The 13,749-nt window shown below is 39.1% G+C and overlaps 2 protein-coding genes across 4 annotated transcripts in view; one reads left to right on the forward strand and one right to left on the reverse strand.

Moving 5' to 3' along the window:
* Positions 1-7,537: 7,537 nt before the first annotated feature.
* LOC306888708 (P2Y purinoceptor 2-like) lies at positions 7,538-10,341 on the reverse strand (the record flags this gene model as incomplete). The annotated part of the gene is made up of 2 exons (XM_079447120.1): positions 10,264-10,341; positions 7,538-8,590 (listed from the first exon to the last, which is right to left on the reverse strand). Exon 2 carries the CDS (start codon positions 8,543-8,545, stop codon positions 7,538-7,540), a length of 1,008 nt encoding a protein of 335 aa, XP_079303246.1. The 5' UTR covers positions 8,546-8,590; positions 10,264-10,341.
* A 2,824-nt stretch (positions 10,342-13,165) lies between these two features.
* The window catches only part of LOC306888561 (F-BAR and double SH3 domains protein 2-like), an 81,688-nt gene continuing 81,104 nt past the window's right edge, over positions 13,166-13,749 (forward strand). For all 3 annotated transcript variants that reach the window (XM_079446939.1, XM_079446940.1, XM_079446941.1), the window contains exon 1: positions 13,166-13,345. In XM_079446939.1, the coding sequence (XP_079303065.1) occupies positions 13,325-13,345 (21 nt within the window). In that variant the 5' untranslated portion in view covers positions 13,166-13,324. The remainder of the gene's footprint in view (positions 13,346-13,749) is intronic.

Below are 13,749 nucleotides of genomic sequence, written 5' to 3' on the forward strand. Positions count from 1 at the left end.
TCTGATCCAGATCTGTCAGAGAATAAGAACAAAGTGATATTGATGTACTTTTCATTGTACATGCAAATACAGATAATAAAGCAATATTAACTCAGATGCTCTATGTTAACAAATCGATATTAGCAGTAAAATATCAAATATTAACAGTAAAATGATGCTGTTTTATGCTAGGAGGAAGAAATAATGGCTAAGCTGCCACACAAGAATAGCTTTTTTCAGCAGTGAACTGGTTAGGAAAATATATCAGGATGAATGACATATAACCTGTCAAGACCATATTCATGTTGTATTTCACCCCAAAAAAGAATTATATTTTGCATAAAGAAAATTAAGTCTGTTTATAGGGCCATTAAAGGGATAGTTCACCCAAAAATGAAAAAGCTGTCATCATACTCAGGTTGGTCCAAAACTGTACGAGTTTCTTTCTTCTGTTAAACGCAAATAAAACAACATATTTTGAAGCATGTCGGTGACCAATCAGTTTAAAGTTAAAAACATTTGAATGATGTATTGTTTATTAAAAACCTGCAGCTTTTCATTTCTTAATATGATAACTGATGGACTGGAGTGGTGTCTTATTGTGATGTTGTTATCAGCTGTTTGGACTCTCATTCTGACGGCACCCATTCACTGCAGAGCATCCATTGATGAGCAAGTGATGTAGTGACATTTCTCCAAATCTGTTCCCATGAAGAATCAAACTCATCTACATATTGGCTGAGTACACTTTCAAGCCTGGTCTTGCATAGTACGCAAGATCTTAAAAGTAAAAAAGTAAAGTCGTGACGTATTGTCAAGTATGGTGACCCATACTCGAAATTGGTGCTCTGCGTTTAACCCATCCAAGTGCACACACACAGCAGTGAGTAGTGAACAAATGCACACACACACACACACACACACACACCGTGAACACACACCCGGAGCAGTGGGCAGCCATGCTGCAGCGCCCGGGGAGCAGTTGGGGGTTCGGTGCCTTGCTCAAGGGCACCTCAGTCGTGGTATTGAGGGTGGAGAGAGCGCTGGACATTCCCTCCCCCCACCTACAATTCCTGCCGGCCGGAGACTCGAACCCGCAACCTTTCGATTACAAGTCCGACTCTCTAACCATTAGGCCACGACTTCCCCATCTTAATCTAGTTTGAACAATTGATGTCATGTTACAATAGTTAAATGGAACAAGTGTTCATTGTGGCATCTGTCTGGGCTCCTATGCCACACATGTACTTCTGTAAGAGGTGGTAAACGTCCACAAACTGCACACACCCATATTGATACTGTTGTGCATATGACAGCCTACAAATATCCCTGGAACATAGTTCTTAACAGAGTGTTGAAGTAATCTTAAATGGTTTCTTCCAAACTCAGGGGACAAACAAATGAGCTTATAAAGATGATTTTTTTTCTGCTAATCACACAGCTTAACAGCACTCTCATTTATGCCAGAGAATATACATCATATCGATCAATGAAGCAAATCAACCACAAAGTATCTTGAAAACCTCCTGAGAATTTCCTAAGAACTTCCTCAGATAATGTTTCAATAACAGCTAATTTCACAAAAAGCCTCCAGTCACTTCCTACACTCTAGCCTTAAAAAAATAAATATTTTTCATTACAAATTATACATGATCAAATGCTGTCATAACCAAAACATGATCGTGTTATTTAGCATGATTTGAGAATCTAGAAATCTTAAAGCAAGTTGTTGTTTTTTATTATGGGGTCTCAGAATTTCGTACCCCATAAACAGTATGCTTTTTAAAGTTTTTACCAATTTTGGAACTTTACAGTTTTGACTTTTGTCTGTTACTGTGTTTTTAGGATGAATCATTGGTGTTGTAACATTAATTATTTATGTCACTTAGGCATTTTCTATATGAATAAATGGAAATATGAAAAACTGTATATTCCACAAACTAACACATCGTGATAATTTTATCTATCACAGTGAAGTCTAAACATTGCATATTTTTGTAAGTTACACATTCAGTAGATCAGAATCAGAATTAGCTTTATTGTCAGGTATGTTTTCACATACCAGGAATTTGTTTTAGTGACAGAAGTTCCACAGTAGGACAGAATGACAGTGGCAAGACAAGACACAGATCATAAAAAATAATATACAAATATACAAAATAGACAATAAACATGATTGTCCACATGCAAAAAAAAAAAAGAAAGAAAAAGCATAACATACAAAAAACATACTCACATGTGTTTTCGGCAGATTTTTTCAGGAATGTCCCCTAACGCTCTTCATGCCTTCACAGTCCTGCTCTTCCTCTGCCTGTTCATGCTGGGTTTCTTCATTGTGGGCGGGACTACTCGTGTCAACACGCCTCAAGCCTGCTCTCATTGGTCAGTGCATCAGTCAAAGGCCTATCAATCACTCAGTATGCTGAGAGAACTTTTTTTTTTCAAAAGGTTCCACTAGAGGTTTCCAAAAACGCTTCTCGTGCCCATCTTCTATTATTTGTGTAAAATTACACCAATGTTTGAGCTACTGGTTTGTCAGAGCAATGAAACAAAACAGACCGTCTTTGGAATGAAAAATACTGGCAGCTATTTTAATAATTATGAACAGTGAAGGTGGCACATCTGATTGGCCACCCTGGATGCTACCTCAAAATTTCATTAGCTGCTGGTCTGCTAGTTTGATGATGGACCAGTTTTACAGACAGTGATGACCCGGTCATCAGCATCACAAAATCCCAGTAGCCCCTCACTGCAGAACAAAGATCCAGGGGACGGGGTTGGATCCACATCTAGGGGGTGGAGACTGGTAGGTTTAGCGGTGGGGATGGGATGGGTGGTTTTAGGGATCAGGGGGTGGAGACTGGTAGGTTTAGCGGTGGGGATGGGATGGGGGGTTTTAGGGATCAGGGGGTGGAGACTGGTAGGTTTAGCGGTGGGGATGGGATGGGGGGTTTTAGGGATAAGGGGGTGGAGACTGGTAGGTTTAGCGGTGTGGATGGGATGGGTGCTTTTAGGGATAAGGGGGTGGAGACTGGTAGGTTTAGCGGTGGGGATGGGATGGGGGGTTTTAGGGATCAGGGGGTGGAGACTGGTAGGTTTAGCGGTGTGGATGGGATGGGTGCTTTTAGGGATAAGGGGGTAGAGACTGGTAGGTTTAGCGGTGGGGATGGGATGGGGGTTTTAGGGATAAGGGGGTGGAGACTGGTAGGTTTAGCGGTGGGGATGGGATGGGTGGTTTTAGGGATAAGGGGGTGGAGACTGGTAGGTTTAGTGGTGGTAATGGGTGGTTTTAGGGATAAGGGGTGGAGACTGGCAGGTTTAGCGGTGGTAATGGGTGGTTTTAGGGATAAGGGGGTGGAGACTGGTAGGTTTAGCGGTGGTAATGGGTGGTTTTAGGGATAAGGGGTGGAGACTGGCAGGTTTAGCGGTGGGGATGGGATGGGTGGTTTTAGGGATAAGGGGGTGGAGACTGGTAGGTTTAGCGGTGGGGATGGGTGGTTTTAGGGATAAGGGGGTGGAGACAGGTATGTTTAGCGGTGGGGATGGGTGGTTTTAGGGATCAGGGGGTGGAGACTGGTAGGTTTAGCAGTGGGGATGGGATGGGTGGTTTTAGGGATAAGGGGGTGGAGACTGGTAGGTTTAGCGGTGTGGATGGGATGGGTGCTTTTAGGGATAAGGGGGTAGAGACTGGTAGGTTTAGCGGTGGGGATGGGATGGGGGTTTTAGGGATAAGGGGGTGGAGACTGGTAGGTTTAGCGGTGGGGATGGGATGGGTGGTTTTAGGGATAAGGGGGTGGAGACTGGTAGGTTTAGTGGTGGTAATGGGTGGTTTTAGGGATAAGGGGTGGAGACTGGCAGGTTTAGCGGTGGTAATGGGTGGTTTTAGGGATAAGGGGGTGGAGACTGGTAGGTTTAGCGGTGGTAATGGGTGGTTTTAGGGATAAGGGGTGGAGACTGGCAGGTTTAGCGGTGGGGATGGGATGGGTGGTTTTAGGGATAAGGGGGTGGAGACTGGTAGGTTTAGCGGTGGGGATGGGTGGTTTTAGGGATAAGGGGGTGGAGACAGGTATGTTTAGCGGTGGGGATGGGTGGTTTTAGGGATCAGGGGGTGGAGACTGGTAGGTTTAGCAGTGGGGATGGGATGGGTGGGTTTAGGGATCAGGGGGTGGAGACTGGTAGGTTTAGCAGTGGGGATGGGATGGGTGGTTTTAGGGATAAGGGGGTGGAGACTGGTAGGTTTAGCAGTGGGGATGGGATGGGTGGTTTTAGGGATAAGGGGGTGGAGACTGGTAGGTTTAGCGGTGGGGATGGGTGGTTTTAGGGATCAGGGGGTGGAGACTGGTAGGTTCAGGTATATGTAAGGTGGGAGGAGTTGGATCTAGATCCAACCACGCCCCCCGGATCTTGTGTACTGCAGTGAGGACCATCTCACAAATCCGGCAAAGTTTTTAATATTTTTATTTTATTTTTATTTTTTTTATTGTATGTACATTTCTAACACTTTATACCAAAGCTAGTTATCGCTACTGAGAGGGTGTTTCTAATAAAGCATCTTTTGGAGTGAAGGTAAATTTGACATCGTTTTTTCTTCTGACTGCTGTTATGAGTCTCACTTCTAGTGTTTTTTTCCTCTTTTTAAAAGTCATGAAAACACTATTTTGTCATTTGTCTTTTGCTATTTGACCAAATGGAAACACACAAAAAAAATATTTGATGTAATTTTCCATTCACTGCTAGAAGTTTACCCAATGGCTTCCGTTGCTGAGAAACCCGGAAATGAGAAAAAAGGTCCATTTAAATTCACCTCATGAGAAATAAGTATTTGTTTTCATGCGTGATTTTGATGCTTTAATGTATTACAATTGAATATTAAGAGAATATTAAAATTGAAAAAATGCTGTTCAAAATCATGTTTTTTGGTATTTTGCAAAGATAACGCCACAGTATCATGTCCACAAATAGAGGTTGGATGGGACTGTCTGCACCACTGAGTTTATTGAGACACAGACAAACATAAGTGCTATAAACAATATATTGCTACTTTTTCTCTACTGTTGATGCACTGAGCAGCCATATTGGACTCCGAGTCAGAGCTCAAACTTGTGAGAGCGTTCCAGTTACAAGTAGCCTATATGGGAACTCAGAATAATTAGCGTTTCTAACAGCAGCTGCAGAAATGTTCTTTTATTCTGAAGGTGGGACTTCGCCGTATTGTGTGTTGAATTTTCTCCCATTCATAAAGCAATAGTAGTGCACCGTCTTTGTTCTGTGTATATCTGAAGTCTTTGGCGCCCCTCACATCGTTTTCCAATTGCAATATGACTTCACCCTAGGCTGGAAGAGCATGTATAGAAATTTTCTATTTTACATTTGACTTTCTATGCACTGAATAAAGTATATGATGCCCATTTTTTCTTTCTTCAAGAGAACTTTTTGCCTGTAAGGTAATTAGTTTGGGTGATTATGTCGGACTGTTGCCTTAATGAGAACATGACGGTTTGGTGCTTCTCGTACGGTTTACCTATTTGAAGTAAGTAGTTTACCATCGGGTTTAGGTTTCCTGAACCATGTCCTCGACAGAGTCACTGTTTTAAGTGAGACAAGAGTCTAGTTGCATAAACTTAGCCTCTACATTAAGACTAAAGAACTAGTCTGCCCAACTAGCAGTTAGCCAAGGGGTAATCAGTCTTATTTTGTGGATTCATCTTAGACTAATCTACATTTTCATGTAAACAAAACAAACAAAAAATAAAAATATGACCAGTCTTAAAGAACAAAATTTGATGACTAACTTTGCAACCCGTCCCTAAGATTGTTCTAAATTTAGACTAACATACACATTTGTGCAAGCAATTCAGTGACGCATGTTACCGTATAGGAATGTTTAGCTAATGTAGGGTGATGTAAAGTAAAATGGCCAAAGGTACAAAACGAAAACATTTGTGTACCTTATTTACCACCAAATTATACATATAATACTTTAAAGGTATATACAGTATTACCGTCCCAGTGACAGTTTTGCACCTTTATTTCTGAGAGTGCTGGATGGAAAGTGATACTGTAATTACAAATTAAAGTGATTAAAACTTAATCCCAAGAAAGAAACATTTCGAATAGACAAAGAAGACGAATTTAAGAAACACCTGAAATTTCTTAATAAATTGCCAGTTTTTATTTTACAAGTTGTCAACATTTGCTTAAACCAAAGTAGCAAATATATTTAAACTTCACCCTTACACAACTATCTAATATGATTTCCATCTTTATCATTTCATACAATACTGCTAATGTACGTTCAGAATGACAGTAATTGACCAGAGAACAGACACCGTTCATATTTTGGTTCATGTGGTTTAAAATGAAATTGTATTGTATGGCGCTAGCAATGGTTAACCCTTTAACGTTCACCCCTAAAAGGAGCTAAAGAAAAAAATATTTAACTTAAAATTCTTATTAGTAGACATCTAATAAATAGCCTCAAGCACTTTTTTAAAAAATGTATGTTTTATATAAAACTCTACCGTACGGTTGAGCTGTCAGTCCATGCTAAATCTCAATTTAAATTCAGAGAACTATTTCATGAGTTATTTTCCAATAATAAACATTCCTTTAATCTTATTAGTATCTTGGATACATTTCATAACCTTCAGCATCCACAAAGATAAAAAAATATATTTAAGCATCTGTATAATATCCTATATATATATATATATATATATATATATATATATATATATAGTCAAATGGCAATATATATGCTATATGATGTCTTTTACAGGCATATCAACCATACGGTCATGCATGTTTTTGGATAATTATGGTAAATAAACATTTTATTCATATATTTAGCTATATTTCTATTCTTTACCCCCTACCCTATTCACAACAACATTATGGCTTCATCCCTACGTCCTTGATTGCTTGTTTGACCCTATTATCTGATGACTGACCAGCACCTTTCTCCCTTCTGTGTGACTGAATGACGTTTGTAAACTACTGCTATTTTAATATTAATATTTATTTGTTTCAGCTTTATTTCAGTTTTTAATATTTTTACTTTCAGTTTTAGTTTTAATTGACAATAACAGCTGGCTTGACTCCCTGATCTCATCAAAGGCATGTTAAGACATCTCCTGGAACTGAACCAAATTCAAGTGAGTTTGTACTGATACTAACGGTCCTGACACACCTTTTCATAAACACTTAATTAGCCTATATTCCCATGAATCTTCAGGCACAGTGTCAGTTTGCAAGGTTCCTAAACAAGCAGAGTTTTATGCAACATGAAAAGAACGCAGCATGTTCTCTGGTCAAAGAGCAGATATATATAGCAATATTGTCCTTCACATTCTATAAAATGTCCTTTGGAAGGGTCACGAGGTCACACCTTCTATTTATACAACACCAAATGGTTCCTTATTATGAGCTACTTTTAAGATTTACATTTTTTTGTATTCAGACATTTCATCAACATTGATCACAGTGATTCATCACAGGTCGTTTCCCTGAGTGAGGCCCTTCACCACAAACTTTTACATTTTGTTTTCCCTCAAGCACATTATAAAGAGGTTGAGTGTGATTTCCTATTTTCAGATCTTGATTTGCTTTTCTTGTTCTTGATGCTGCTTCTGAAGCCCTGTCCTGCCATGAAGTAAAGGATGGGGTCGATGCAGCTGTTTGCGCTGGCCAGAGGTCGCATGACCTTGTAGGCCATGCTGGCAGCCTCCAGCATTGAGCAGCTCACATGTTTGTCCAAGTAACGGAAGGTGTAATATATACTGCGGGTCACATGGAAAGGCAAGAAGCACAACATGAAAGCCAGAAGCACAATAATGATCATCTTCACCGATTTCTGCTTAAAGCGCTGTGACTTTTGACCTCCACCAATACCGGGTTTCTGAAGTTTCTTCACCATCAGTCCATTGCAGACCAGCACCACCCCAAACGGTATGACAAAAAGCAGGAACATCACCACAGAGCTGTAAACAATAAAGTCATTGAAGAGCTCCTTGCTTGTAGTGTCATAGCAAACCGTTGATTGTGATTTCATGTCACCGTTATTGTTCATCCTGGAAAAATAAAGAATCGGTGCCTGTAAGATGAGAATGATCACCCATATTCCCACAGAAACCAAACGAGCGCGATGGCCGTTCATCCAGTACAGAGAGCGCATTGGGTGGCAGACGCCTAAAAACCGGTTCAGACTGATGCAGCTGAGGAAGAGGATGCTCCCGTAGAGGTTTGTGTAGAAGAGAAAGCGAATCAGCTTACACATCAGCTCACCGAACGGCCAGTCGTTCTTATCAGCGTAATAGTAGATGAGGAACGGCAGGGTGAGGACGTAAAGCGTGTCGCAGACGTTGAGGTTGAGCATGTAGATGGTGCTGGGCTTCCAGTGTTTGGTTCGGAACAAGATGATGTACATGGCCGTGATGTTCAACGCCAGACCGAGCACAAACACCAGAGTGTAACTCACCGGGAGGAGAATGTACTTGAAGTTCTCTTCTATCTTACAGTGATAGCGATCGCTGATGTTAGTTGCGGTTGTGTTGTTAAATATTGCCATTCTGATCCAAATTTGCCAGAGAGAAAGACAATCAATCAATCATATCTGAGGAATAAGATATGAAATTCAGGACTGAGGGGACAACATATACAAATTATACACATAAAATCTGTCAAACAAGCAATATTTAATTAGTTGAATGAATGAGATTGGATTTTATGGCTGATAAATATATAAACCTAGTTGTTGTGCATTTAAGTTAGAATTTTGATAGACATTTTGAAAAATTCAGCATGCATTAGCTAGTATATATCAGCATCAGTGTTGGGAGTAACGCGTTACAAAAGTAATGCATTACAATTACGGATTACTTTTTGCTGTAATGCAGTAGTGTAAGGCATTACTAACCAATTTTCAATAATATTTTACTCGGTATATGTTCAGTAACGCTTGCGTTACATCACCCGCGGAAACGCGGCATGATTTCGGCCTCTGTGCTCGAGGTCCGAGGTCGATGGCAGAAGACTGTAGGGTAGACTGAGACTGAGTACAGCAGAGACACTTTCTGCTTTTTTCATCACTACACAAAAAAAAGATGCTGAAATGAAGTGATTTTTCACATGGTATTTCCTTTGCTTGTGTACTAAACTATCATAAATTGATAATAGCCATAAATAGTTCATATTTTCCACAATTAGCACATAAACATGAGGTGCAGTTTTGTCTCAACTGTATGGTGTACAGTTGAGACACCTATTCTTAATGATCTAAAGCTGGCTAGCCATTTATAGCAAATGTAATAAATGACAAAATGACAGTTTTAAATAAATACAGTTTAAAAATTAATTAATTTAATTCAGATTCAGTTAAACAAAACAAGAACAAATATTTAACACTACAAAACTATATGGCAAACAGTACAAATGTAAACATAACACTAAAAATAACAATATACATACCTATATATTCTATAACCCTTAACCTACGCATCACTCGAATCTTACATTTTCAATCATTCTGTATGATTTATAAGCTTGTTTCATCATGGGGACCTAAACAAATATTCCCATAAGGTGAATTTGCTGGTATTACTATACTCGAGGGACATTTATTCCCCATAATGTAGGTAATGACAGCCTCTGTATGCATTTTATTTTCTATGATTGGACTGTTACTGTCTACAGTACATAGCAACCTAAAGGGTGTCTCAACTGTACCCACTTTACCACCTTGTATATTTCTTAAAATGCTATGTAATCCTTTTAACATTCATGTTAGAAAATATGTCCATTAATAGTAGACAGTTGAAATATCACAAATATATATTATTTAGCAGAAATTGCGTAGCATATGTGTAAATGTGATTTTTCCAGTTGTTTTTCGAAGCCCAATGCAGAAAACGAGCTTTTAAAGTAGCGCTCAATGCTTGTTCTGGTAGTCACACACCCCTTATACTGCTTTCATTAATGACAAAGACCAACATATCGATCAGTGCACTGAATTAAGTCATAAAGTAGCTGAAAACTCACTGAGAATTTCCTGTTATAGATCATATCTGCGTCTAATGACATTTGCGGTAACTTCTGAACAAAAGCTATTAGACAGAGTTTTATGTTAAGCAGTAAGATCATACATTTTATGAATGCATAATTTATTTGCTCTCTCTGGATTTTTTTTTAACTTATTAAAAGCACTTTATGATACAAATAGTAGGGCATTTTTTCTTTACTGATGTTAAAGAATCATCATTTACACATGCAAAATTAAAAGCAACTCACACAGATACTTTCAGTGGTTCCTTCAGAAATGTAAGCGACAGTTGTGCCTCCTTTCAGTTTGCATACCTGCAGAGACCTGCTTTACCTCTACCTGTTTATTCTGCATATATCCACTGTGGGTGTGTGTTTACATGCCTTAGCTTGCTCTCATAGGCCACAGCATCAGCCAATAATATGTCAATCATTCTGGAAGCCTCACACAGCATGACTGCAGGGAGGGAGGTTTATATCAATTTAAAGGAATAGTTCACCCCAAAATTAAAATGTGCTTAAGATGTACTCACCCTCACACTATCCAAGTTTGTTTGGAGAAATTTAGCATTACTTCACTTGCTCATTAATGGATCCTCTGCGATGAATGGATGCCGTCATAATGAAGAAAGTCCAATCAGCTGTTTTTCGCTTGCAAATGGTGCTTGGTCTGTGAATATTTCTCAATTTTTCTCAATAATTCAGATGAGACATCCTTTTCACTGGAGGAAGTATGGATTATGGAATTTTTTTTGGAAGCAGCTGTTTGAAGTAAAAAAAAACAACAACTCTTAATTATTTGTTATTTATAAACAGGCAGCTTTTAACTTCACGAGATGTTAATTGATGGACTGGAGTGGTGTGGATTATTGTGATGTTTTTATCAGCTGTTTGGACTCTCATTCTGACGGCACCCATTCACTGCAGAGCATCCATTGGTGAACAAGTGATGGGACGCTACATTTCACCAAATCTGTTTTGATGAAGAAACAAACTCATGTACATCTTGCATGGCCTAAGGGTGAGTATTTTCAGCAATTTTTCATTTTTGGGTGAACTTTTCCTTTAATTCATAAAGTTGTTATCAGTGCCATATTTCCTGTAACCAAGTTTATTTTAGAGTTCCGGATGTCTGCTCCTGCCTAGTCATTCCAGCTTATAATTTGAAGTCAATATTGATTCAGATGATGAAACAAACTCACCTACATCTTGGATGGCCTGAGGGTGATTTTCAACATATTTTCATTTTTGGATGAACTATTTCTTAAAGGTTACAACTGAATTCACATCTGTTTATCAAGATTATGTTTATGTAATCTATTTTAAATTAATGATACTGAACCCCCCCCCCCCCCCCCCCCCACAAAAAAAACCCCATGCTTTGCATTTTAACATGTTTCAGAATAGTGCCCTTGGCGAGAACCCTGCAGAGAAAAAAGGCGTATGCTAATTATCAATAATTAACGTCTTGCCCACAGTACAGTGAAGAGAATTTCACACAACCCAAAAGAAACTGGAAATTCATTCGTTCAGGGAATATATGTTCTAAAATATATGGCAGTTTTCTTTGAAAATAGATTCTTAGTATTGTGTTGTTGATCATCACTGTTTTTAATCATACTTTTTGTTATGTTCTTCAAATCTGTTTTCTAAAGTAATCAGGCTGACTTCATACGGTATGTACAGTAGCCTGAATAAATAAAACCATAGTTTGGATGTTAACACATGAGGCTTGGTTTCCTGACAAACTCTTTTTACAGAACGAATACAACAAAATATTTTGCACACTGACAAAACCTAATGAACTGAATGCAAAAAAAAAACAGCAAAGCTTTGTACATCTGAGACCTTCACAGTTTCAATACAAGGCTTCATTAGATTTACACGAGGTCTGTCATCTGTCATCCTCTGTGACTCTGTTACTGCGAAGGAAAGAAAGCACGTCAAGGTGTTCGATTGCTGTCTTACTTGCCTCACAACACTGTATTAATTATTACCCTTAGTAAGCGGAGTTATGAACCTGAGCTCAACTTTATGTGGTCAGTCTACAAATGTTTGGACACACTTGACTGAATTTATGTTTCTCATGATCTTCAAAACCTTAAAATGTACAAACTTAAGTGGCAGATTAGGTATACATTTCTTTAAAAAATAAAATGTTAAGTGTTAAGGATAGGTCTAGAATCAATAGATGCTTCAAAAGTGTCCCAGGATGCACCTCATAAAGTTGGTTAGTGTCCAAAGTGAGCAGAACTGGCATCTGGACAAAGAAGAAGCTCAAATATAAGAGAGATTTCATTTGTGTCACATATTTTGATCATTATGTAATTCCCAGAATTCCACTGGAGTTATATCAGGTTTTGCATCAATCCAACATGTAGAAAAGGCCATAATAAAGTCTGAGTTCTATTCAGAGAGATTTACATTGTGGGGAAAGAATCTGTCTGTTAGAAATAAATAGGAGGTTCATCCATTTTATGAGATCCTTAGATCTGATTATTGTTATGCATCATTGTGTAACATCCAGTGAATTTGATATTATCAATATTGCAGATACACAAGACACAAGTTAAGGACCTTTATGACACGTTCCAAGAAAACTCAAAGGACTCTTAAAGGTGTAGCCTCTGCAGATTTAGTGGTTTTGTATGTGGATGCTACAGATGAGTTAGACATCCCAGAACTGTTTGTCTAATTATTATATGCATGCATATCTATTGTTATCGAGTTCTACAGTCGATAATTAATTTTGAAACTCTGACGGAAGTAAATCAAAATTTGTTTTGTTTTCATCCTCTGGATAAAGAATCATTAGCCTACTAATTTTACTATGGTAAAGGCCTATTTTGTGAATAGTAATGAACTCCATTCACCGTCGGCGTATTCTTGAACTGTCCAATCACACAACCTCATTAATATTTAAATAACCAGCTGACCGTTGCCCACGTGCCAACGTAAGCCAATCAGGTTCTCCTAGTGAGCGAACGTCCCGTTACGTAATTAATATTCATGAGCTACGCCTTCCCCGTGGTATTGTTCGTCCAGCGGAGCTCGGTGTGCCCGGTCCGGGGCGCTGTTGGGCTGGATTTCACGGTTGGAGACTCATCTTTGGAGGCATATTCTCTCTTTCATTACTTTCTCCCCTGATCCGCAGTGTTTGTTGAGCGTCTGCCCGACTGGACCTGCTTCATCATGGCCGTCTGAATTCAGATCCGAATCCCAGTCTGATCCGCTTTTCTCAATCATCCATCCCGATCGCTCTGGGAATCATTTCTTTGGGATTTTACTTCATTTGTGCCAATGTTCAAACATGCAGCCTCCGCCAAGAAAGGTAAGAAACCAGCGTTGGAACAACGTGTGTTTTTTTAAATGTGATTTGTTACATTGTCCCGAAGTTGCAACTTTGTGCCCAGCCGCGGTTTGTTTTGAAACAATGTATCAGTTTTTACATGTAACGGAAACAATGTATCAAGAGTTTTCTCGCGCGGTCCTGTTTTATTGTTGTTTTTAAAGCAGCAGCGCTTGCGAATAATCCCGAAATTCAGCAGATCTTTTCCTAGAGATGATAGATGAGTGTTAAAGGCTCAGATTAAACCGTGCAGCCATGAGAGTCGTCTTGTTTTGTGTGGTTTTACTCCGAGTGTCCACGCTTTTGTCAAATAGACGGATCACTGATCATTTTTCTCACCCTGAAGTCTGACATTGTGTTACACACCAGGGCTTAAATGTGTCCAA

This window comes from Barbus barbus (assembly GCF_936440315.1).
Source record: "Barbus barbus genome assembly, chromosome: 22".
NCBI lineage: Eukaryota > Metazoa > Chordata > Actinopteri > Cypriniformes > Cyprinidae > Barbus > Barbus barbus.